Source organism: Lissotriton vulgaris, chromosome 5 (assembly GCF_964263255.1).
Source record: "Lissotriton vulgaris chromosome 5, aLisVul1.2, whole genome shotgun sequence".
Classification (NCBI taxonomy): domain Eukaryota; kingdom Metazoa; phylum Chordata; class Amphibia; order Caudata; family Salamandridae; genus Lissotriton; species Lissotriton vulgaris.
The window spans coordinates 1,559,645,079-1,559,672,688 of record NC_141693.1 but is presented as its reverse complement, the minus strand read 5'-3'; the positions used below and the strand labels follow the sequence as shown (position 1 = coordinate 1,559,672,688).

General features: G+C 46.9%; 1 protein-coding gene across 1 annotated transcript in view; it reads left to right on the top strand.

Annotated features, from left to right (window-relative positions):
* The window catches only part of CHD8 (chromodomain helicase DNA binding protein 8), a 911,220-nt gene that overhangs the window by 853,479 nt on the left and 30,131 nt on the right, over positions 1-27,610 (top strand). The window contains exon 30 of the mRNA XM_086919771.1: positions 8,248-8,370. Coding sequence (XP_086775897.1) covers positions 8,248-8,370 — 123 coding nt within the window. The remainder of the gene's footprint in view (positions 1-8,247; positions 8,371-27,610) is intronic.

Sequence of the window (27,610 nt, the reverse complement as noted above, 5' to 3'; positions counted from 1 at the left end):
TTAAAATGGCGGGCCACTGGGTACACCGGATCATTATGCAAGATGGCACGAAGATGCTGTAATATCCTGACGTGCACCTGGAGCTTTGTACTACCCACTTACTTCAAGCCACAAGTGCACGTCAGGACATAGACTGCATGGTCGGTTTTACAACTAAAATTGCCATTGATCGGTTGGGGGTCAACACTAAAGGGCGTGGAATAATGGGACGTGCTGACCCCAAATTTACAAGCCCGACAGCTTGAACATTTGAAAAAGCCTTTGGAGGGTGCTAACCAAGATCTTTTGGCTTTTAACTCTGGGGCTGCTTTGTCCAAAGTCATGCCCATGTTTTTAGCCCGTCTAAAGGTGATGATAGGATTAGTGGGTAACCTAGAGGTGAGAACATGATCACTGAGTACAATAGGCCAATTCTTTCTAAGAATGGCCGTCAATTTTCTCTCTTCCCTGCTAAATGTAGTGATCAACCGAGGACAATCATCCAGTGGGACAGAAGGGGATGCCACCATGGGATCCGAAGGTGCCTCAAGGAATAGACTCACTCTTGACCTCAATTTTGACTTTTCAATAGCTTGATTGAGGATTACATCAGAATAACCTCTAGTTTTTAATCTCACCATGAGCTCATTGATACAGGAGTCATAGTCAGATGTGGAGCTACATATCCTTTTTAACCTGAGGATCTCACCGTACGGGATACTTGCAATAGTATGCTTAGGATGCATACTCGTAGCGTGGAGGGTAGCGTTCCCCGCTGTCGATTTTCTATGTAAAGTCGTATTGATCTGGCAATCAGCTATATGCACTTCTACATCTAAAAACTGTATTTTGTTTTTGTCGATATGGGCAGTGAAATTTAAATTATAGGGGTTATCATTGATAGTCTGAATGAATACTAGGGCCTCTTCCTTAGTGCCTTGCCAAGCTATGAAAATGTCGTCAATATAGCGTAAATAGCAACGGACATGGTTATTCATCCAAGCCCCATGCTGAGCGGCAAGGACCTGTTCCTCCCACCAGCCAACGTGCAAGCACGCATAGCTGGGGAAGAAACAGGCCCCCATCGCCACTCCTGTTAATTGCCTGTAGATGTCTCTGCCAAAAGAAAAAGTTATTGTCCAGGCACCATTGTATGAGACATAGGATGACTTTATTGTGCTCATAATAAATAATGGGGCGCTTGGATAGATAATATTTGATAGCGGAGAGGCCTTGTGAGTGGTTGATGCTAGTATATAGCGCCTCTACGTCTAGCGAGATTAGCCACATATCATGATCCCATTCAATGTGCTCAATTTTGGTTAAAAAATCTCCAGTGTCGCGCACAAAACTAGGGAGTTGTTTGACAATGTCTTGGAGAAAGAAATCTATATATTCTCCAATTTTCTCCCCCACACTTTTGATGACCGAGACAATGGGCCTCCCCGGCACTGGACGGGTGCCTTTGTGTATTTTAGGAATTAAATACAGTGCTAGTAAAACAGGAAATTCCACATACATAAATTTGTTCTTCAAAAGAAATGAGGCCTTCTCTTCTCCATTGTCCTAACATCTTATATAATGTGCCTCTGGCAACAGTATATTCTTTGTGCGAAGTTTTCTGATAACATAGGGGATCATCTAGCTGGCGTTATCACCAGATTGCCCCCCTTGCCGCTTTTTTTATGACAATGTCATGATTGTCCCCAAGTTTTTTCATTAATTTCACATACTCCCTGGTGATATGGGTGATTTTTTTCTTTCTTTTAGTTTTGCTGTAAGTCCTTAAATAAAGTTGTTTGATGTCGTTAGTGACACAGTCGTGAAACACGTCGATAGCATCCTTAGGCATTAAAGGAATACATTTGGGTTTGCTTTTAAAAGGGGTTAGTCCTGCTCCTTTTTGGGAAATGGCAATTTTTTGTAGCCTGACTTGAGTGGCCACATCTGGGTCATTACTAGAGTCATAGTCAGGATTATTTAAGTCGATAGTATCAAGAAAGGTATGAGTGTCCGAGGCAGACAACTGATTGATATTAGAATCAATGTTTTCTTCAGTAAGATTCACAGGAGTTAAAGAATCTTTAGCATTTTTTAGAGCAAAATGTTTTTTCAGCTTTAATTTGCGTATATAACAGAATAGATCAATTCGAGTCATAGCGTAGTTGAAGCTCTGCACAGGGCAATAGTTAAGTCCTAAAGAGGGAAGCTGCTCTTCCGCCCTGCTCGGGGTCACATCAGAAAGATTTATAATAGTGTTGTCAATTATCGTCGTTTTGACCACGTTTTCTTCTTTTTTTTGAGCAGTGTTGCCGCTTGTGTCTCCGTTCTTTCCTGCGCTTATTCCTCCTCTCTTTATTTGCTCTCTTTGTTGCCTCAGACGCAAGGTTTGTAACCTCTCTTCGACTATAAAGTCCATTTCTTGCTGGAGGTTTAGTTTGGCCAGTCCTGTTAAGTTTAAATCAGAAGAGGAACCAGTGGTGTCGTCACTTGATCTGCTTGTGAGTGAAATCGTGTCAACGCTCACCTGTTCAACAACATCATCAGTTTCCAAGACAACTGCGCTAGTGCTCGGTCCCGCATTGGCATTGACTGCACGTGTAGCGCTTAGATTGGTCTGTTTCTTACTGCTGTAAGCCTGCCTTTTAGCTGTATTGTATTTTCTTGAAAACGTGAAAATGCGCCCATCCCGGTAATCATCTGCATCGCGGGTGAATTTGGTGACTGTGCGTACCTTTATTCTTTACTCGTGTTTTTTGAGGCGTTCATTCATGATTTCAGTAAGTTTTTTGATTTCATCGACCTCAGAGCGGGATGATAGTTCCGATTTGATAGCTTTAATTTCTTCCAAAATTTTGCTGCGATCAATTGCGGCATATTTGATCAAAATACATACTAAGTTCATGGAGGCGGCCAAATTACTCTCACCCCATTCTTACAGCATTGCCGGATTAGGCTTATCGAAACTTGGCGCTAAGAGAATGCGCAAGCCGCTCGGAACTCTTCCCACCTCTTCATATATATATATATATAAATATATATAAATACCTGCTCCAAATTTTCATAGTCTGCACCACAAAAGACCTCACTCACGGTGGCGAGCTTTAAGATTTTATTAAGCTCACGGTGTCCAGACACGTTTCGGCATTCGCCTTCGTCGATGGTAACATGGCGTCGCCGAAACTGCCGTTTTTTATGTTCACACATCATTCATGGACATAGTCATAGGACAACAGCGCTCATTCTAAGCCGCCATCTTAGAGTGGTGCAACATCTGGTAACTTTTTGCATTCAAATAGAGAGCGCATCAGTGTTATTAAATGTAACCACTTAATACAATTCCATAATGCCCATAAATGAGCTCACCATATCGCACTTATTATTTGTATCACATTCATAGTGCCCTTGGATGGGCTTAGTACTTGCTCATCTCATTACAAACTGTTGTTCGCGTTACAATAATGCTCTTAGATGAGCTTTAGCACTGCGATGTCCATAATGTCCACAATTATAATAAACCACCTACAATTAAATAACAAAAGGTCAAACCAAAAAAGATAAACAGTATAATCATTCATCAACCCCAGTTACAATGTTTCTTTTCAGTTCCAAAGTTCATTAATTGTCCACTAAGTGTACTGCCAGTTCCTCATGCGAATTCAAACCACCAGGTGTCTTTGTGTTGAGGTCGATATTGTACCTGGACTTAAGCCTCCTAAGGGTCATCAATCTATCCCCCCCCCCCCCTAGGGTTTTGAGGTACATGATCCAAACAAAAGTATGTCAGAAGGTTTCTATCCCCGTTGTGGGATTCTTTAAAGTGGCGAGCCACTGGGTATGTCAGGTCTCCATTATTTATGGCCCTAGCGTGTTCTAAAACCCTAATCTTTGCCTGATGAATCGTGCTTCCCACGTACTTCAATCCGCACGAGCACTGCAAGCAGTACACTGTGTACGGGGTGGAACAGGTCAAAAATTGGGTTATCGCTCTGGGCTGCCTCATTCCTGGTATTTGGAATGTGGAGACTTTCCTACTCCCAGCACAAGCTTTGCATTTTTTACAGGGATGGAATCCCTTTAGATCTTTCTCAAAACCCTTTGATGCTTTCTTTTGGGTATAGCTATTAGTGAGACTATCTCTGAGGGACCTGGCTTTACGAAAAGTTATTCGGGGTCTCTTGGGAATGTCCATTCCGATAACTGGGTCCATTTGTAAAAGTTTTCAGTGTCTGCTGAACATAGTTCTAAGTTTAGTGGCATCCTTTGAGAAGGTAGTTATTGATTTAATCCTCTTCTACTCTTCTTCTGGTACCCACTTCAGGAAGTTTCTCTCTGGCTATGGAGTCAACTCTGTGCTTAGCTCCCTCCAAAGTCTGTGCACTATATCCCCGCCTACGGAATCTGCCCATGCTCTCACCTGCATATTTTTCAAAGTCAACATTTCTTGTATTGTTTCTTTTTATGCGGAGCAGTTCTCCATAGGGAATACTGTTTATTAGTCTCGGCGGGTGTCCACTGCGGACATGTAAGATGGAATTACCCGCAGTGGGCTTACGGTAAAGTTTGGTACAAAGTTTGTTTTCGACTACTGTGACCTCCATATCTAAAAAGTTCAACGAGCATTCACTGATATCCACTGTGAAATCTAAGTTGTACTCATTCTGATTTAGAGCCTTTATATATTCAAGAGCACTCTCCTTGGTCCCTCTCCATATGACAAAGAGATAGTCAATATATCTGTGCCAGGTGACAATCTTTTCTGTCCACGGACCTTTGTCCGCTGCCCAGGCCAACTGCTCCTCCCACCAGCCCACGAATAAATTTGCGTAGCTGGGGGCGAAGCAGGTTCCCATCCCGGTCCCTGACACTTCTTTGAAATATTGACTCTCAAATAAAAAGATGTTATTGTGCAGACAGAAGCTTAAAAATTCTATCAGCATCCTATTGTGCTCCGAATATTTAGCTTCCCTATTTCTCAGAAAGTACCGTACCGCCTCTATACCATGCTGATGTAATATGCAAGTGTATAGGCTTGTGACATCCATAGCCATCATTAAATCTCCTTCCCTCCAAACAACCTTCTCCAATTTGCCCAAAAAATCTTTTGTATCTTTAGTGTAAGATCTTAATTTCACAACAAAATCCGACAGAAAATGATCAATATATACTGAGACATGTTCCAGCAAACTCCCTTGAGACAAGACAATTGGTCTCCCTGGGGGACATAAAGCGTTCTTGTGCACCTTGGAGAGGTGGTTGAAACAGGGCGTGACAGGATTAAGATTCCTTAAATATAAATATTCTTCTGTCTCCAACATTCCCTTTTCATACCATTTTTTTAACATCTCATGACATTCCCCAATACTTTTCACGTACACATCCCTTTTAACTTTTATGTAGGAAGTCTCATAATTCAAGTGGCTTAATGCTTCTTTATTATACGCTACAAGTGTCTGCAAAACAATGTTTCCCCCTTTGTCTGAAGGTTTCACAATTATCAAAGGGTCATTACTCAAGTCATCCACTGCCTTGTGTTGTTCTTTAGTAAAGTTGCAATCCTTAATCAAAGTGTTCTCACAGTCACGCATTACTACCAAGTCTAGTGTAACATTTTCTACAAACGTATCTATAATATCGTTTGGCATTTGTGGAACAAAGGTGGATACTGGCCTGAATGTAGTCTATGCACTTTTCTGTTCTATCCCGAGGGTTCAGCCGAACCCCCAAGCGGCTCCTATTCAGTTCGTAAGTCTTCCAGGACCTGTCTTGCTGGCAAGTCCTGTTCCAGTAAAATATCCATTCTTTCCTCTGTTCCCTTCTTAAAATGTCCTGTGTCTTTTTTAGGGCGTAATTTGATAAATTTATGCAACTTCAGTTTTCTGGCAAACTTGAATAAGTCTATCCGTGTCTGCGTGTATTCCAGTTTTTTCTTAGGACAAAACGATAATCCTAATTGCAGTACACTCTCTTCCGTCTTAGTTAGTACACGTGGGGTCAAATTGATAATGGTGAGGTTATCTGGTATGGTTTCGTTCAGCGTCTCCTGTTAAACTTCTTCTTGCTCCTTGTAAGCATTGGAGAGCCTATTCCTTTTGCTCCTACTGCCCCCTCTCCTTGTTTTCCGCCGTCTTTCTGTTGATATTCCAGGGGCTTTCCTCTCGTGTTGTGTTGCCATGATTGTCGAATAATAATGCAGGGGCACCACCCGCTCAAGGGCACCCGTTCGTCAGTGCTGGGATATTGGTGCAACTTTTGGAGCAAACATATATATATATACATATATATATATATATATATATATATATATATATATATATATATATATATATATATATATATATGTATGTGAATATATAAATTTCACTTACCTTGCGTTGTAAAGGCATATGCGTGGTAAAGGCTTCCATTGTTAAGCCAATGTGTAGTAATGGGTGCGTGGTAAAAGCGTGTGTTGTAAATGCATGTGACATTAAGAAATACATCCCTCATACACAGACTGCTTCATCAGTGCCACTAAACCTTAATGAGAAGGGAATCCAGGGTCCTTATTTAAGTCCTGAAATCTCCCTTAGTCACTCTCCTCTTCTACTAATGACCCATCTCTAGCATAAGAAACCTCCAGCAAGATCGGTCTAGCAGTGAAGTGCACATTCTACAGCATCTTGTTCATGCAATGCTCCACCAATCGAACTAAATCATTAACTCAGACAATCTTTACAGATAAGGTTTGAAATCCAAAAAGGAAAATATTTTTTCAGAAGTACTACTGAGAGAGGGGTTTTGGCTGCATTCACATGGCTATTCCCTTGAGTGCAGCTTTTGATTTGGCAGACTTTGTGCACTTCCACTGAAAAAAGTATTGGTCTTCCACTTAAGAGTGTTTGTATTGCAACTTTTGTCTTGTTGATAGCTTATGCTCAATACAGCGGAACTGAGCGTGTAATGGCGGCAAACCAATGATTAAAGCTAGATGCACAATCTGTTTATTATGAAAAGCTATGACAAAGGCATGTTTATTGTGAAAAGCGCATTTGTTAAAGCCTGTAGGAATTCAGTGTTGAATTGTTATTAGACTTTGTTGGACTGTACCTCAGATGATTGAGATAGGCAAGGGTTTTGTTGTTTGCCATCTGCTCTGACAAACCCTGGGGGTAAAAAAAATATTCACCTAGTCCTCCCTTGTTTAACCCCCTTCTAGGTGAGGTTGTTTAATATTTTGCCAACTGTCATTTTGTACATAAAATACATTTACAATGTTGTGATTTACTACGTCTTACTTTGTAGGAAAGCTTATGCTCAGTTCAATAGTCCCGAGCTGGCTATGGTGATAAGCCGACTAGGAAAGAATATAGTCTTGATTGGTTCTTTGTGAAAAGCTATGTCTGATGCTTTAAGGGTGGATTATTATTACACTTTATTGAAGGCTATAGACAAGTGTTTTGTTACATGAAACTGCACAGGTTTCTGTCGTGGGCAAGGATTTGATGGTGTTTACTCCCTCTGAGAAACCCTTGGGGATAGACAATTTGCAGTTGGACAGTCGAAGTTTTTTTTTTTTTTTTGCCAGCTCTAAATTTTGTATATTTGCAATGTGATGACTGTTAGCTCTGATGGTTGGCTTGTGAGAAAGCTTACCCTCAGTTAAATAAATATGAATTGGTTATAGTGACAATCCAATGATAAAGGCTACAGGTCTGATTGATTCATATGTGTTTATTAAAAGTTATTGCGGACAGTAGGCCGGGCCTATTTATTGTGAGAAGCATATGACCAAGCCAACAGGAACTTGAGGATAGATTGTTCTTATACGGTGTTAAACAATAAATTAACGTGGTTTTCCACTCTAAACTCTGCCACAGATTCAACAGTATAGTGGAAATTTAGTATGGGATTGTGCTAGATTCGAACATCTCAACCCCAACCTAATAAACTGATTGGCAGAGTGAGATCCCTCTCCTATGATGTAGCATGACACCTAGTGTGGATGAAGGCCTGGCATCTCAAATAATAAAATCTTTGTTCAATATCACAATAGCATTTTTGGTTAGTTCAAATTCTAGTGTGCCAAGTCCGTCCTTTTCTTATCGTATTCTAGCAGGATCAAATGACCCAGCACTATTCTATTATCAGGATGCTCCTAAAGGCAGGCACGTTCATTTCCTCTCACTTATCCATTCAGTCTGCTCCCTTACCCCATGTTGTAAAGTGTATGCTAAGAGTGCTTCTGCATTTTTATCAAACTGGGGAACTTTCTCTCCTTCCTATCAGTACATGGAAGACCGACGGAAGCAGAAGAGACATCGGGTCAAGAAACCAAAAAAATTATCACACAGTGATTTCTCTGGAGTGGAACGTGTGCCGTCAGCCCACCATCATCGGAATGAGAAGAAGGTGAGAGCCAACCCTTTGTTATGTATATTTGTAAAGAGTACTGTCATCCATGAGGGTATCCTCATTAACAACTATCTTTTTCTATCAACCCTCCACTACTAACACATTTGACCTGGGAGCACCAATATCATTATATGGTAAAGTAGCAGAAGCACTAGCATTTTAAGTTTTTAAAAAAAGTTGGTTTTCCCTCTCCATTGTAGAACAGGGTTTAGGCTCATCCTTACACTCACAGTATCAGCTCACTGTACATCACTCCCTTTTTCTGCATGCTGCACAGCCGTTTTTTTTTACTTTCATTGAGTTTTTCATAATGTGTAGATTTTCTGTTTTCTTGCTCTAAGTCCTCTTACAAATCAAAGCTTCTTTGTTAAACTTGCCAACAGCATGTCTGGGGCTCTTCTAATTTTAGAACATTCACTTTTGTAAAAACACATTGCAGACAATGCAGTCACCAGTTTTCTGCCTTAAAAACGAACAGGTGCTGCTGCTCTTGATAATATAGATTAATTCCAGCATGTGTTTTTCACTTCCAGGCAGAAGACTCTGGAGTTAACTAAATAGAGAAGACATCTGTTTGGTTGGCAGCAAACCCATCCCCACTCAGAAATGCTGTAGAATATAGATTACAGGACACTATGGCCTATCTACATCCTACTTATAGTACCCTAAACGTGCTTTGCTTATACATTCAGCCTGAAATTACCCTCTTAACGAAAGATGCATGAAAACCAATCTGTTGAGTCGGATGGCTTATTTCAGGAGCTCCTTTAACGCAGTGCTCTAAAAACTATTTCTAGGTGGTAGAACTTTAGAATAATTTGTCAATAACCTGTCCTTTTTTCAGCCTCAAGTGGGATTGCACTCTATGATGATGCGCGGGTCTCCTATGAAGATGCCATTAAACTATCCAGCAGGATTTTACAAAATAGCAGCATCAAAAAGAATAAGGAATTTATTTACAATTCCTGGCCAGCTAGACATAAATTTGCTTCCAGAGGAGAAAGAAATTATGAAAATGATTGAGCATGTTGCTCACTAGACTGGCATTCACTATGATTACCCTGGGCTTTTAAGGTTCACATATCTCAGATGTCAGTGTCTAGTTAATACTCAACACAGCTTTTAAAAGCTCTCCTACCAGACCTTCTACATTTTGTCTAATCTTTCCTATGTTTTTTTCTTTAGTGAACTCAACATTCTCCAGGTAGGTAGGGGGTGCACAATGCTGTTACTGTGCTGTGTATCTGTAGAGGTAACCCGAAGGGAAACCGGACCCTCAGTGGGCTGTTTTACCTGTGGAAGAGTATGAGGAGCATTTGTGTATGTGTGTTGACAGTGACAGTAGTACATGATGTTCATTGGCATGCCCAGTTCATGTGTGCTCAAGATGGTGGTATCCCTACGAGCTTACCTTTGTCTATAGTGGACAAGAGAGTCCGCACACAACTGTGATGAGGGTTCCTTCGCCTAAACCAGTGTTTGCTGTTGGTAGGAGAAGCTTCCCATCATCAACTTGTTTTGTTGAGGTTATATTTCCCTTTGATGAAACTCTGCCCCCTTCTCCTTGGTGTTTATAGTTGTCAACCAGCAGCAGTGTTCTTGTGTTAGGCTCTGTGCGGCTTAGGAACCACATCCACACCAGGACCAGTTATAACTGATCTAAGAGCTACTCCCGACTGCAAAAGCACAGCTTCAGGATTGTTTTTTGTTTTTTTTAAAAAAAGGCAACAAGTTGGTTATCTTGAGTTCCTTGCCTGTGCCAGCAATGTAGCATATGCATACTTGTGCAATAAAGTGGTACACCATTTGGACTATCAGGGGTACTGTGTGCACCAGTGCAAAGCAGGCCTGGTCGCCAAGTCCAGTGAGCAATGAGAGCTGCATGGCCACTATGACAAAGGCTAGCAAGAAGGAATGAAGATCAGACAAACATCTCTTTGATTATGGAGCTGCATTGTCACCCCTCTCAAGTTGGTGAGCCTCTACACCCTGACCCTAAGAGTGCCCACATAGCCCCAGAATGACTAACACGTCCTTTGCATTTTCTGGTGATTGATTGCAGAATTATTTGAACCATACCTCTAGCCCTAACAGTCTCAGTTCAGGATCTTCATGTTTGATTGTAGCTAATCTGTATTGACTAGGGCCAGTTGGAACTAGTAAAGCCTTGTGGTTCAGTGGGTGTCACTGTCACGTAGTTGCCTTCCATTTGAAAAAAAGTCCACTAGCTTGGCCCTCTGGTCCGTCAATGGCAATTTCCTGCTGGGCAGTTACTCCCAAGATCTGTGGGACTCACTCTCTCAAATGCTCTCTGGTTTCCCAGAATACCTCTGACCTGCCCTAACCCAAGAAATGCACAGATTTGAAGCTGCCAAATTCATGATTTTGTACAGCTTGGATACCATGGACTCTCATCGGGTGATGTCAAGTCGTCCCTTAAGGACATGCCCTTTGATCGGACTTGCCTGATTGGGGACAAAGCAGATCTCGCTCTGAAGCACTTTAAAGAGAGCAGGGCCACAGTGGGCTGCTTGGCCTTATCTGCTCTGACACGCCAACCGCATCAAACCTTTCACTCTTTACGTTGCCATGGCAGAGGCGCCACCCTACAGACAGCCCCTTCATACACAGCAACGTTACTAACATTTTCGTGGCTGTGGCTCCCATCGACCCTCCCAAAAGGACTGTGTGCTAGGTGTCCTTCCACAGACCCCCTCTAGATAGGTACTGCTTTGATATTTATTCAAAATGCAAGAAATCTAGTTAGAAGTCCCGGTCAGTAACTTCAGTAACTCTTTGTGGTAGAGAATCTATTCAACTACCTATTCCTCACCAATTGCCCCATCCTCCTTGTTCTGCGAATTTGTCTCTATCTATTAATAAACACCTAAGTCGAGGAATCTGCAAATTGAACATGATCGACTTGCTGATGGGGCTCGGAGTCTGGAGACGCAGACGGCCTTGAAAGTAACTGATATCAGTTCGCTGGTGTGGCTCCTGTATAGACCTAACACATCTTTTTCGGAGTGGTACGGCATCAGTGCGGAGCCATGCGGCACCAGATGTTGGTGCGCAGAGGTACTACTGAAAAGGTACCAATTCCAGTCTTACGCCTGGAGAATATCCAGAACATAAGGAATCAGCAAATAGACACAGTCTCTATCAGAAAGAGCTTTACTAAAGATAAGCAATTTGTTCCTTTGGTCTTCTTTACATTTAGTGATAGTCCCATTATTTCATTAGGCTCCTTGACTTATAAGGATTCTCAGGTCTTCTTGATTTTTAGCTATGAGAGTTGAATCGTTAATATACCAAACGTTGTAGATATTTGTTTTCACCAGTGTTAAATCTATTTTTGAAAATAGTGTTTTAGCGTGTGTTGCTGTAGATGTATATGTGAGGAAATGGGTTGTATTGTATGGTGTGGTTGTGCAACCTCACTGTGTACCACAATTACCAACTCCTTTAGGACCAGAAGGTTTAGTTTGTCAAATGTTCAGCTCAAACCTCGCTGGCTCTCGTTCTCAGCAGCAAGTCTTATTCAAAGGAACAAGTGTAGAGAATTTAAACAACAACAAAACAATTGAAGAAGAAATCGACAAGGCACATAAAGAATCGGACACCAATTTAAAGAAATAGACTGTAGTTTTATATATTTTTTGATACCATCATGAAAAAGACCACTGAAGGATTTCGGAGATGTAGAATTTACAGGATGTTAGAATTTAGAGACAGTAAAAGAGCTGGTGCAACTTTCTCCACACTTAGCTAAACCTAGTTAAATGACAAGAACTACCCAGACATACAGTCTAAATATCTGCTTTTGGTGCAGCAATCCCATGGTTTAAAATATTTGTAAATAACAATCTGCTTCATTTGGCCTGTATTACCTGTGCTGCAGCATTCCCATGGTCTAAATGTAAAAAAAAGAAAAATTGGGTCATCTTTAATTTTCATCTATAGGCCTATACTTGATTGATGTGTTTCCCTGGATTTGGTCTCATATGGGGGGGCAAGTTATGACTACAATCAAATGCCATTTACTAGGCGGAACGACCTATTGCAGAATATAATCGCAGGAACCACAAACGCCTGCCCTACACATCTTCTAGACCCTGTAGATCCTCTGGTTCGAACTCCTTATCGGAAGAAGATATTAAATCACTCCTACTTTCATACAACCCTCTTCACCATGAAAATATTGCCTATCAGAGTCACATCCAGTCGATCTCTACAAACTCCCACAGAGAAGTTAAACCCAATCACAGAATGATAAATAAGCATAACCTTGAGAGAGTTTTACTTATCCAGACCTCTAACGATATCCCTAAATCCTTACTTAAATGCATTCCTCTCAATTGTAGATCGGCCATTAGACATGCTGCGTACCTCACTGATCTCATCCTAGCACAGGATCTAGACCTTATGACAGAAACTTGGCTAAATGAGTCCTCGGCTCCTGCCCTCTACATTCTAATTACAATGTCATCAGACTAGATAGACCTATCGAAGTAGGGGGTGGTATCGCTTGCATTCACTGTAACAGCCTTGCAGTTGAACAGTTAGTCGCTTGCTCGCTCATCTTGTGAATATATATGTAGAAATTGCCTATAACAATAATCACCTATGCAAATTACACACGTTCTATCCTCCACCAGGTGACAATCTAGTCTTAGAAATCTTCCTTGGGGACTTTAAACTCCACTGGAGCAACCTGAATGACCCTATAGTCAATAGCCTCAAATCTTTACTTACGGATCTTAACTGGGTACAAATTTGTGATAGCCATACACACAACAAGAGGGAGATCTTAGATCTTATCATCGCAAAAGATAACTCCACCCATTTGGAATCTATTGTCCCTTGTGATTGGTCTGACCATCAAGTCTGTTTCCACATCACTATTCCTTTGAGAACAACTACCACACAAGTACTCAAACTGAATATTTAGAAAAGAAACCTCAATCTCACCGAACTGACATCACTCAATGATAACATCCTATTAAACCCTGAAAATATGGTAGAAGTAAAAGAGCTCATGGGCCACTAAAGTAGCTCCATGAAGAATATTCTTGATTCAACTGCATCCTTACAACTAAAAAGACAACCCCCAAAGGTCTTGCATCTGTGGTACAACGAAAACCTAAGTACTGAAAGACACAACCTCAGATTAGCAGAGAAAAAGTGGAGAGCCTCTCCAACTCTGGAACTTCTCATACAGCCAAGGTCTCTCAGGAATATTTATCACAAAAGCATCATAAATGCAAAAGCGCATTTCTTCAGATACCAACTGGATCAAGCCAAAAATCTCCCCAAAAAACTGTGCGATCGGGTTAAGCAGCAGTCTAAAGGCCTACCCAATCATGCCCCAATTGGACCAAGTCTTCTTCCCAATACCGAAGATTTTGTGTTTTTATTCTTTGAAAAGACTAATTACCTGAAACCTGACCTTCAGACTCCATAACATCAAACTCATCAATCACCAAACACCAGAATCTGCTCTACTGGTACATATGATCTTATGCTCCATCTGGAGTGCATCCTCAAAAACAATGCCTCCTGGAGTTCGTTCGAAACAATTGAGCAAAACACAATTGAGCAAAAACACAAAATGCTTTCAGACTTGAATCCCTTAAATCAATTTAGTGATCCCCTTCTCTCTACCCTCTTCAATGATATCAAAATATCTATTCTTCTACTCTGGACTAGGATTGTAAATGCTTCACTACTCTAGGTTAAAATACTGGTGATCCAGTGGGTTACCAGCAACAGGTAATCTAACACCACATACTCAATTGGGCCCATAGATTAATTCACAACACAATGGTAATATCCACTGGGGTCATGTTTTTGAAATTCTCAAGATTAGTTATCGCTAGCCCATAATCAACCTTTTACTGATCAAAAGTTCTTTCCTCTGGTCAATGGACCATTTTAGTTAGAACTAGTTGATGGTGAAATGACATAAGCTTTTAATATACTTACACATTAGAAAGGATCACAGAGTCTGGATGTCTTTTACATTTTTATCTTAAAGTAAAATTCATGTGAACCACTTACACAGCACAGAAAAAACTCAGTCTCTCACAGGAAGGAAGATTCAAATAGTCAATCATATATTTTCATTTGTACTTTGCAATGACACGGCGTGAAAGGAGAGGACAGAGAGAAAAGCACATGCACAATTGTAAAAATATTTACCAAGAATGGTGTGAAAACCAACTCCCAGGTCTCGGAATTGGTAAGGGTCCCCCAGGAAAGATCTGGCGAACAAAGGCTTCAGTACAGGAATCAGGACAGGACAGACGAACTCTCTATCACCGACGCTTGCGTAGCACCCCTCTCTGACACCCTCTTCCTCCTCGAGATTCTTCCGCGTTCATCTTCTAAATTAATGTGCTTAAGATAATTGGTTCAGTAATTAGATTCTCTTTCAGCATCTAAGTCTGGGACTTCTCTAGGCTCTCCAACAGCATCCCGGCCTCTGGCATCTCTAGTCTCTACTCTAGCTAACTAAAACTACCTCAATTATGCTTTCCTGTATTCTAGTACCACCCATTAATGTTTCAAGTTTTTGAAACTCCCAACTCTGATTGGACAGGCAAGGGGAGGTGATCATCACACCATGCTTATTTTCTCATTATTTCTTTCAGTTCTTTGTTTAAAATCCCACCCCTTAAGTTTTATACATCAGTCTTTATTCCCACCCGTATTCACAATGTAATTGTCACATTTTAGAAGAAAAAAACAGTAGTTCTCAGGGACTGTCGTTCCGGTTCCCACAAGTGTAGCAGTCTTCAGCCTTGAAAGATGTTCAAGTTGACATGGCGTCTTCCAGCTAGGTTGCATTGTGCATGTATAGCAAAACAAGAGGGATTAGACTGTAGCTCACAACTGCAGGCCCATAATAAGCACTATTGAAAGAGTCATAAAGACAAATGTTCAAATCAAAAATAAATGTTTTCACTGTATACCACATATCTCTACTCTAATCCCATTTTAATTTTTTATTCTTCCAGCATTAGCTTTAGTAGAATAGCTGAAATTAGTTTTCAGCAAGAAGGTGGCAAGCATGTGAGTTTCAAGCAGCCATCTTGTTAGCTACTACGTGTAGGAAGGTGGATATCTGACTGTGGTTGCCCTCAACTTTTTGCCTAGTGTTTTTCTGGTTTTCGACATAGTTGGCCTGGGATCCTGCTATCCAGGACCCCAGGCTTCCTGCTCTCTCTGTTAAAATGGACTCCATGTACCTTAGGTACATATCTAATTGGATACTGGGTCACCTTATCAGCCCCTGTACAGTGTACCTTTGGTACCCAGGGCATAGGTGCACCCAGGGCCTACCAGGGGCTGCAGCATGTATTATGCCACCCCTGGCTGGCCATCCAAAACTGACACAACTGGCTGGTAACACAGCTGGAGCAAGGTGGTGTAATCACCCTTTGCTTTAGATATAGTATACCTATATCTAACCCTAAAATGGACACATATACTCCTATAAGTCACTCCTATGGCAGGCCTTATCAATCCTGGAGGCAGAGTGCTTGGAATTATGTGAGATGGTGCTCTAGCATGAGCTGAGCCAGTCTGCAGCTTTCGCAACCATGTCCTTTAGCTGTTTCCATGATAACGCTATACCATATACTCTTAAGTGCATTATAATCCTCGCGGTTATTGCTAACTTTGGCATAGCATTATCAAAACATGTCGAGTAAGGTGTAATACGTATTGGAATACTACCCCCTCGCCAGTTCTGGCGACGGGGGTTGCATTCCACCCTTTCAGAGGGACACGACATGTATGTAGCTGAGAACCCCGGTTAAAGCTAACTCGAGCCTCAGCATCACAAAATGGATGCTGCCACCACAGACACAAGTCTGACCTCCTGCTGCTGGGAGTCCTTCCAGCGAGGGAGGCCTGGACAAAGGGTTTCCTGCCTTGGGGGTGCTAGCACCACCCCAGACAGGATTTTGTGTATTGAGGTAGGACAGCCTGAAAGGAATGAGACATGCCTGGGGCACACAAGGTGCCCTGTGCATACACCGGTTCAAACCAGTTGCTGGGGCACTCCAGCCCCAGCGCGAAACCGGACAAATGATAGGGGGTGTAACCACCCCCCTTCCTGGTCTCACCCATAAGAGGGACCTAGTCATAGTACAGGCCCCATCTGAAAGAAACACGTTAGTATTAGATTCCTTACCTTAGAATATCCCCAGGCGTCAGTCGGGATCCGGAAACTTTTGCGTAGCAGTACCCCTGCGCGTCGGTAGGCGTCGTCTGCAGGCGTCCCCTGTGGCTCTGCGTCCGTCGTTGGCGTCGTGCGCCGTGATGACGTCGCTGGAGTATATAGACGCCGCCTCCGCGCGCCGGCAGTTCTTCTTTTTTCCGCGCCAGTTAGCGGAGATCCGAAGAGCAGTACTCCGGTCTTTTGACCAAGTTTTTTGATCTTTGATCTTTTGAATCTTCTACGGTGCCGGTAGGATGCCCGGTTTTAAGAACTGTGACGACTGTGACCGGACGATGTCGGTCACAGATCATCACCGACTCTGTCTCCGGTGCCTGGGCCCCGACCACGACGTGGACGCCTGCGTCGATTGCCGGGCCTTGACGAATAAAGCTAGGCGGGAGCGGTCCCGTAAGTTCCTCGAGCTCCGGGTGTCGGCCCCGCGTCGAGAGCGGTCCCGGTCCGGCCGGAGGTCAAGGGAGCGATCGAGGGAGCGGTCGCGGTGCCGTCACGGGCGCTCCGGGAGCCGTCACCATTCATCTGGTTCCTCAGGTAGGAAGCACAAGAAGTCGGGGCGTCGTCATCGTACCCCTGACTCCCCCCGACGCTCGCGCGATGCGTCCGGGGGTTCGGGTGGCCGCGGCTCCGCGTGAATCGCCGACGCGGCCTGCTCCATACCCTGCGGTCCCTGGGCAGGGCGCATCGCCCGAGGAGATAGAGGCGTTCCTCGTGAACATGAGGGCTCTTTCTCCTCCGGCGGGTTCTGCGGCGCCTTCGGGCCCTGTGAACCCGTCCGGGGGCCCCAGCGGCTCGGGTGACCCTGCCTCGACGCCGTCGGGTGCTCTAGCCCCGGCGCCGCCGACGGCTCCGATCCCTGCGCCGCAGGAGCCCTCGGGGTCGACGCCGGCTGGTCAACCGGCCTCTCCGGCGCCGATTCCATCGAGGCAACCCCTGGCGCCGGCTCCGGGCGGCGCCGTCCCCATTCCCTCTCCGAATGGGGCCTGTGAACCCTGAGGAGCCGGTCTACATTGTTGATTCCGAGTATGGTGAGGATGTAGAATACGGAGAAGGGTGGGAGGGGTCTGAGGACCCTTTGACACGCGAGTGTCAGTACGACATGGACTGGACGGGTGACTTGGGTGACGCCAGTGGTCTGGATGACTCCCCCAACCCTGGCTTTGTCTCGCCTCTTACCGTGGCTACGGAGGAGGGGGCTGCCTATTCAGTGGTGTTGATGAGGGCTGCCAAGGCCTTAAACCTTTTGCTCCCCGTCGCGGCCGTGAGGACTAACATCCTCACTGAGGTCCTCAAACCGCAGTCATGCCCACAGGAGCCACTGCTGCCGTTCAACGAGGCCTTAACTGATGTTCTTTTGGGCACGTGGTCCAGGCCCGCTTCAGGTTCGCCTGTTGATAGGAACGTGGCCAGACGCCACCGTCCGTGTTCGGACGACCCCAAGTTTCTGTCCACCCATCCCACCCCTGAGAGTTTGGTGATCCAGGCCTCCCCTTCCCAGACCGCATTCCCGTCGGCCCCGCCCGACAGGGAATCAAAGAGGTACGACCAGTATGGCAAAAAGGTCTTCTCGTCCCTGAGCCTGGGACTGCGGTCTTGCAACACCGCATGCCTCTTGGGCCGCTACACCCACTCTCTGTGGGATACGGTCGCGGACCTGCTGCCTGAATGCCCGCCGGAGGTACGGGCTAAGCTCGGCAAGGCTATGATTGAAGGCCGAGACGCAGCAAGATACTCCATCAGGTGTGGTCTTGATACGACCGACTCGCAGGGCAGAGCGATGTCCACAACGGTGGCGATTCGTCGCCACGCCTGGCTGAGATCCGCCAACTTCTCGGCTGATGTCCAGAATGCCTTAATGGACATGTCGTTTGATGGCAGTCGCCTGTTTGGCGACAAAGCGGACCACGCGCTGGAGCGCTTCAAGGACTCCAGGGTCACGGCCAAGTCCTTGGGTCTCTCGACCCAGCACCAGCAAACGGGTTTGTTTCGCTCCTTTCGTGGCCAAGGAAGGGGCGGTCCCACACGTGCTGCCAGCCACGCGCCGCAACAGACTTATCGACGCGGTGGCGGCCGTGGAAACCGCCGTGGTGGCGGTCGGGGACAGCGGCGAGGTCAGGCCACACCTCCCCCCGCAGCATCTGCCACTAAATCCTCCTAGTCCGTGCTTTCAGGCCCATGTGACGCCGGTGGGAGGCAGGGTTCGCCATCACCTCTCCCACTGGCGCACAATAACATCGGACAGGTGGGTGCTGCAGCTCGTCCGAAGGGGCTACTCCCTCCCCTTCGAGACAACTCCTCCAGCCATGCCACCGCAGAACCACCGTGTGTCGGGGGACCACTTGGCACTTCTGAGGGAGGAAGTTACGGCCCTATTGGCCAAGGGGGCTATCGAGCGCGTTCCTGGGCCAGAAGTAGGACGTGGTTGCTATTCCCACTACTTTCTGGTACCCAAGAAGGACAAAGGGGGCCTACGTCCTATCTTGGATCTAAGGAACGTCAACGGCTTCCTCCGGAAGGAGAAGTTCAAGATGTTGACTTTAGCTCTGCTCTTGGCTGCTCTAGACCCGCAAGACTGGATGGTAGCGTTGGACTTGCAGGATGCGTATTTTCACATCCCCGTCCTGCCGGCCCACCGGCGTTACCTGCGGTTCACGGTAGGCCTCGAGCATTTTCAGTTTATCGTGCTCCCCTTCGGCCTTACCAGGGCCCCACGGGTGTTCACCAAGGTGATGGCGGTGGTCGCAGCTCATCTGCGCAGATTGGGGGTTTCAGTCTTCCCCTATCTAGACGACTGGTTGTTGATGGCGGGCTCGCCCCAGACAGCCGTCCACCACCTTCAGATGACGGCAGACCTCCTGCACGAGCAGGGGTTCTCCATCAATGTGCCGAAATCACACCTGTGTCCCTCTCAGAAGCTCTTTTTCATCGGAGCGGTTCTCGACTCGGCGCAGTTTCGGGTCTATCCTCCGGAACGGCGAGTCCAGGATATACAGGCTTTGATTCCCATCTTTCAGCAGTTATCCCGGGTTTCGGTCAGGTTGACGCTGCGGCTGCTGGGGCTGATGGCTTCCTGCATCCTTCTGGTGCATCACGCCCGGTGGCGGATGCGGGCTCTGCAGTGGGACCTGAAGTTTCAGTTGGCCCAGCATCAGGGCAATCTGTCCGACCATGTCTTGATCTCGGAGGGCACTGCACGACCGCTGCAGTGGTGGCTTACGGACCGCGATTGGGTCAGAGGCAGATCCCTCTCCCTTCCTCAACCGGAGCACCTTGTTGTGACGGACGCGTCCCTCCAGGGCTGGGGAGGCCACCTGGGAGAGGCAGAGATCAGAGGCATCTGGTCTCCGGCCGAGTCCCGGCTCCATATAAACCTGTTGGAGCTGCGGGCGATTCGTCTAGCACTGAAGGCATTCCTCCCCTTTGTCAACGGGAGTGAAGTGCAGGTGTTCACGGACAACACCACCGCCATGTGGTACTGCAACAAGCAGGGCGGGGTGGGGTCGTGGACCCTTTGCCAGGAGGCTCTGCGCCTCTGGCAATGGCTGGAACGTCAGGGCGTGACTCTGACGGTTCAACACCTGGTAGGTTCTCTGAACGCCAGGGCGGACGAACTCAGCCGTCGGTGCTCGATAGATCACGAATGGCGTCTGAACCCGGACGTGGCGCAAGGCCTCTTTCGGCAATGGGGAGAGCCTTGGTTAGATCTATTCGCCACAGAAGAGAACGCGCAATGTCATCAGTTCTGCGCGTTGGAGTTTCCAAGACGGCACTCGCACGGTGACGCCTTTCGGCGCGAGTGGAGTTGCAGTCTGTTATACGCCTTTCCGCCTATACCACTTCTGCCCAGAGTGCTGAAGAAGATCAGGCGCGACCGGGCCCAAGTCATCCTTGTGGCTCCGGTCTGGGCTCGAAGGTACTGGTATCCCGAGCTACTCAGTATGTCAGTCGGTCCCCCGATCCGCCTGCCCCTTCAGGAGGACCTTCTGTCGCAGCAGCAGGGGACGGTCCTCCACCCGAACCTGTCCAGCCTCCACCTCCATGCGTGGAGATTGAGCGGCGGCAGTTGAGGCCATTTGACTTGCCTCCTGAAGTCTGTGATGTGATTCTGGCAGCCAGGCGTTCCTCCACGAAATCGGTATACGCCTGTCGGTGGAACAAGTTTGTGGCATGGTGCACAGCAAAGGCTGTGGATCCTCTTTCTGCCCCTCTTTCTGAGGTTCTTCTCTTCCTTCTTTCTCTTGCCTAGCAGGGCTCTGCTCTGGGCACTATCAAGGGCTACCTTTCTGCCCTTTCGGCCTTTCTGAGGCTGCCTGATCAACCTTCTTTGTTCAAGTCCCCCATTGTAACAAGATTCTTGAAGGGCATCACACACATGTATCCACCTGTTCCGTTTGTGATGCCTCAGTGGGACTTGAACCTGGTTCTAACCTTCTTGATGTGTGCTCCCTTTGAGCCACTTCATTCCTGTCCTCTCCGTCTCCTGACTTTAAAGACGGCCTTCCTGGTTGCCATCACCTCTGCCAGGAGGGTGAGTGAGCTCCAGGCTCTTTCTGTCAAACCTCCTTTCATGTCCATTCATCCAGACAAGGTGGTTCTGAGAACTAGACCTTCTTTCCTGCCCAAAGTTGTCTCTGCTTTTCACATCGGGCAGTCCATCACCCTCCCTTCCTTCTTCCCGCCTCCGCTTCCTTGAAAGGATGAAGAACGGCTCCATCGTCTGGACCCAAAACGTGCGCTTTCATTTTATATGGATCGCACACGCCAGTTCCGGGTGGATGACCAACTGTTTGTTGGCTACGTGGGTGCGAAGAAGGGATGGGCGGTACATAAACGAACCATCTCTCGGTGGGTCGTTCTGTGCATCAAAGCGTGCTACTCTTTGGCTCGGAAGGAGCCTCCTGTTGGGCTGAGGGCCCATTCCACTCGGGCTACTACTGCCCTGGGGCGGGGAGTCCCCTTGCAGGACATATGCCAGGCGGCTACGTGGGCCTCGCTGCACACCTTTGCGAGGCACTACTGCCTGGACGGTCAAGTCCGGAGGGATGGCTTCTTTGGACGTTCTGTCCTCCAGGACTTTCTGGTGTAGGATTGTATTGGTTCGCAGACCCACCACCGGGGTTGGTATTGCTGGGGTATCTATTCTAAGGTAAGGAATCTAATACTAACGTGTTTCTTTCAGATGAACAAGTTACTTACCTTCGGTAACGATATATCTGTAAGAAACATTAGTTAGTATTAGATTCCTTACCGCCCCACCCATCCTCCCCGTTCTGCGAACTGATACCTAAGGTTAAGGACATCCCTTTCAGGGCCCTAGTTTCAAATGGCACCAGTGTTGGTTCTCACATGGCTCTTCGTGTTCTGGCGCGGAAAAGCTGTGTGCAAAGAACTGACGTCAGCGCGCGGAGTCGGCGTCTATATACTCCAGCGACGTCATCACGGCGCACAACGCCAACGACGGACGCGGAGCCGCAGGGGACGCCTGCAGACGACGCCTACCGACGCGCAGGGGTACTGCTACGCAAAAGTTTCCGGATCCAGACTGACGCCTGGGGATATTCTAAGGTAAGGAATCTAATACTAACTAATGTTTCCTACAGATATATCGTTACCGAAGGTAAGTAACTTGTTCTTTGGAGAATAAAGGTAGGAGCTGGTCCCATTCCAAATTAGATTATCCTGATTTGAAACTCTACAAGAAGAAACTCTGGACTTCGACGTTCTGCTCCACAGAAGACTGAAGAAAATCTCCCTTGTGGCCAAGGAGTGACCACCCTGCACAAGCAGCCACCATCAAGCGTTCTAGCGGTTCACTTTGTCGTCCTTCCTGCCTGGAACCAGACTTCAGAGCCCGACGAGATCCGAACTTCCAGACCTTTCCGACCTCTACCTACATCTGCAGCACAGCTGAGATCCGTGGGTGCGACGAGACACGTGGGACGGGCCATCTTGAAGAAACTGCACTTCGCTTCCAGCACGACTTCAGAGGCATCCTCGGCGAAGTGCTTTGGGGATTGAGAAGCCCCAGCCCGAGCAGCTCCTGCACAGATCATCAGCCCTCCAGCATCCACAAGATCTGCATGGGGCCCTTCTGATTGATTGCTGCTCGACGCGTTGTCTGGTCACTTGCCGGTTGGCTAGTGGCCTCCTAGACGACGATCCTTGAAATCCAAACCGCTGGTCTAGATGCTCCAGACTGGCCCCTGCTTCCCTGCAAAGGAGAAGCACCCCGGACCCTCCTGGTCCGCACCAGACTCCTTTTCCACTCACCACGTGGGTTGCCTTTGCCAAGGCCTGTTGATGCCGAATCCGGAACCAACACCGCCGACAGCGAGAGCCTGCATGGGACAGCTCGTGTCTCCATCCTGGTCGTCCAAGACACCACCTGGTCCACGTGGCTGCAGAGTCAAGCGTCCACTCTTCACCTGATCGCGGCGACAGCATCTGGTTCCTTCCTGGTTCCACTCCAGTCACTGGCTAGTGACTGTGAACATTGTCCCCTCTGCTTTCAGGTCTTCATCTTCCTCGATCAACCCTTGGGTCGCTCCGGACATCTTCCTTCTGGCCGCCTGCAGCATCTTTTCTCCCAGACTCCATAGACTTCAACGCGGAAACCCGACACACTTTGACACCTATGCACCCGGAGCCCATGGGTGAGGTAAATAGAGCATTTCGGTGCTCAAGGGTAGATTAACTCTCCTAGTGTCCAGATTTCCAGTCGTTTTAGTCCTAGTTAGTCGGAACTGTCTAATACTTACCTTTTCGTAATTTGTACTGTCCATTGATTTTGTCCCGCATCTCGTGTGTGAGTTCACACTCTGCACACGCGTCCCGTGGGCCTCCTGCTCCTTACCTAAGGTTAGGCTAGTGTAGTCCCAGCAATCCTTCAGCCTCTGGACATCTTGATTTCCTCTATCGATTTCCATATACCATTTACTTAGTATATGGTTTTTCGTGCCCCTAGGGCACCATTGTAATTTGTGCAATTTAACGTATTTTTCTTAAGAGTCTTGTCATGTGCTTAGCCCTCTGATCTCATAAAGAGTTCAGAGGTTTTTTGATAGTAGTAAATATATTGTTTATTTTCATAACAACCTGTGTGATGTCCTTTCATTTGTTATTCAAGGGGTTATATGTGGTAAAACAGCTGGCTTCACATGCCAAAAGAGTTTAGCCTAAGACTGCTTTGTTCATGCTACCATTAGGATAGCTGGTCTATAAGGTTGACTTACAACCAATCACCATAAGGGTTGTTTGGACTGATGCAAGGTGATCACTAGAACTAGTGAGCATCATATATCAGGCCAAACTCTCACACTACGCAAGTGCAGAAAGTTTCTCTCCAAGCATTAGATACGTCACACTACGTAGGTGCAGTAGACCCATGCGACACTAAAGAATTTCAGTTAGAAACCATCTTAGCGTCACTCTTGGGTTACTGGTTAGTAAAACACATAGCAAGCTTTGTTCTAATACTCTAGTGTCATGTGAATGCATATTATTTCCACAAACTTGTTTTAATACGAGGTTCGTAGCTACATGAAAAGATTGCGTCCAAGCAAGTCTCCTTTTAAACAAGACCTTGCTCCATCACTGGGCTGCCTAAAAGACAGGTCACCCTTATGTTTTTTTAAAAAGATCTGGGTGATCCAACCAACCTTGACAATTTCAGCCCATTTCCAACATCCCGACGCTGGCTACGGTTCTTGAAAAATATGTTAACGTCCAACTTTGTAACCACATCAACCAATTCGACCTCTTTGACTGGCAACAAATCTGGCTTCTGCTTGGAACACACACTCAATCATTCCTGACAAATATAGTGGATGATGCTCTAAAAATGCTGTATCTAAACGAACCATGCCTACTTATTCTCTTGGACCTCTCTTCAGTCTTTTTTTTTTTTTTTAAATCTCTTTATTAGCATCAGATTGGTCCGTATAATCATACAATCACATAGTAAACCGATTACATTGAAAACTTGAGTAGACATTATACAGAATAGGCATCTGGAGGACGTGACCAATAATATTACAAATGGTGCAACACATTCTAGAAGTCTTCAGTCTTTGACTCTGTAAAGCATGATTTACAGATACTTACCTTACCTTGATTTACTAGATCATAGGATGGGAATATCAGGGTCTGTCTTAAATTGGTTCACCTCATTTCCAACAGAACCTAAAAAGTCATGGTAAATCAATCCTTTTCTAACACTGCAGCAGTTATACTTGGGGTCCCACAAGGCACCTTTCTCCCCCTGCTATCTTCAACCTATTCATGGAACCACTAACAGAAATGCGATGGGCATCTTTATGCCGATAACTTAAAATTTTCATCCCCTGAAGACATCAGGTCCCTCAATTCTATTCTTCAAAACACCCAAAATTGCCTCTCATGCAACCACCTCAAACTTGACACTCAAAAAACAGAATTTCTCCTACTCGACCCTCCCAATCAGATACACTCTACGAGTGATTGGATGAAGCAATTAACAGCATTCAATTGCACACCACAAATCATTGGGTCAACTATATCGCTAGGAATAATCCTTGTCAAAAACCTTAATATGCGGGAGCATATTAGTGCCACCATTAAAGAAATAAACCTATAATTGAGCATACTATGAAAACTAAAACCTTTCCTCCCTCAGAACACCTTTAAGTCGGCAGTGCAAGCACTCGTGATCCCCAGATTGGAATTTAAAAGCGCTACTCTCTCAGACCTGCCTAGATCCACAACAGCCCCTTTAAGGACCTCAATCAACTTGGCGGCAAGACTTATCACGTAGTCAAAAAGGTTCAATCATATCTCCCCTGACCCGAAATCCCTCAACTGGCTCCCTTACGAAGCAAGCATTAAACTAAACATTGCATGCATGATGCACAAAAGCTCTGCATTTCAGCACCCCAAGTTATCTCGCCAACAAGCTTGAGCTGTCTGGAGGCTCTAGATCAGCTAGAAGCGAGAGGACCCTTCTGCTAAAGTCACAACATTTCAACGAGAAGAAAACCTACGACAGAGCTTTCTCAGGCATCGCCCCAAAAATCTGGAACTCTCTCCCCCCTGAAATAAGACTGACTCCCTCCAGAACCTTCTTCAAGAAAAAAGTCAGATTCTGTTAATGAACAAATTATTGATCTGATAGAGACTACTAGCCGCAGATTCCTTCAATTATCCCCAGGCGCGAGACTGGATCCGGAAAACTTTCTGCCACAGCATCCCTGCGCGCCGGGGTTGGGGGCAGCACCACGCGTCTCCGCCCAGGCGTCATCCGCGCAAGTGATCTCAGCGAGGTCACAAGTCCCACCCCAGCACGCCTATGTCAGTTTCTTTTCCGCATGCAACGCAGATCCGGTTCATGCTCTGGCCTGTGGAAACCTTGTGTGGATGCCTTCAGGATTTAAGACATGCTCGTCATGTGGACGCCTAATGTCTGCGACAGACCCTCACCTCATTTGCATGTGGTGTTTGGGGGAAGATCACAGCTCCATTGATTGCGAGGCGTGTCAACGGCTGAAGCCGAAGTCGCGGCGGGAGCGCCGCATGAAACTTCTCTCAGCTTGCATGTCCAGATCGGCTTCGCCGCCTTGCTCAGCCTCTGCAGAAGGTTTTCGACACAGCCATTATCGTTGCTGTCCTCATCCATCCCTGTGCCACAAGTGCGTCGCTCACCTGTCGGTAAGTGTTGCAGTTTGTCCCAGACGGCTAGTTTCCGGCCTGTTGGGGTTTTGGGCTCTCTGTGGGTGATGCGGCCCTGTGTATCGTCCCCCTATCCATCGTTTCCCAGTGAGGGTGCATCGAGATCCCAGATGGAGACACATGCGGCAGCTTTGCAGGCCTCGCTGGCTTCTCCTTCCCCTCCTGGGATGTTGGCGGATCCCTTGCATGGTGTGAGGCCCTCCGCGGCGTCTCCCACGCCGACTAGCTCGGCTCCAGACTCTGAGGATGTGGTGCCGTTGGGGTGCAGCCCTTCGGACCACGGCACCTCTCCTTCGCCGCAAACTCCTGCAGGAGTCTCTGTGATGTCGCGGGAGGGGCTCGGGTCGCAACCCTGAGCCCCTCTCGGCACTGTGGACAAGCGGTAGTCTTGTCTAAGGCCGAGGTGACACCGCTACGGTGCCGGCGGCTGCTGGCCCTGGCGGTGCAACAGGGGTCGTTGGAACCCCCTCGTCCCATCCTGGGTCGAGGCTGGCGGGGGACTCCGCGTCCCTCCGGGTGCCTCTCGTCCCTCCACGCAGGCGGCTGCCTCGTCGGCGGTCGAGTCGGCACCGTTCCGGTGCCGTCCCTTGACCACCTCGGCTTCGGCCCAGACTCTTTCCCGTTTGCTGTGGCGAAGGCCTGTCTGGAGTCGCCTTTGATGTTGGACGACAACGACGCCCTGCTCCAGGTTGCGGACTCTACGGCATCAGACAGGCGTCAGGTTCGCTCCATTCTTCTCTTGTGGGGACTTGGAGCCTTCCTGCCACGGGGGACCCGGTGCCCCAACACCTTCTGCACCGGCACCTTCCAGCACCCCATGACCTTTGTGTGTCTTTCTTTCCACCCCTCTGCCAGTGGGCCCCTTTTGAGGACTGCCTTTCCCTCTCTGCCGTCTCTCTTGTCTCCACCATCACGGGAGGCAGGCTGGCTGGGTGGACTCCTGAGGGCGCAATATATTCGCTTCCAACAGTGCGGCTCTGGGGGCCCTTAACACTTTGTGTGCTGGCTAGGCCACCTCTTTTTGTGGGACTCGGTGGAGTCCCTTGGATCTGCAGCTTCTCAGGAGGGTGCTGGTGTTGATTTGCGACACCATGCGTTAGATGGCCGGGAGCTTGCAGCATTTATTCTTTACTCCGCTCTGAACATTTCGGAGGTGCGTGGTCGTGCCATGGCTTCTTCGGTTGCCCTTTGCCGCCATGCTTGGCTTTAGGACAGTGTGTTTCCGGGAAATGTTCGAGAACAGCTTCCCTTTGATGGCACTTATTTGTGTTTCACGCCCCGGCTCACTCGGCC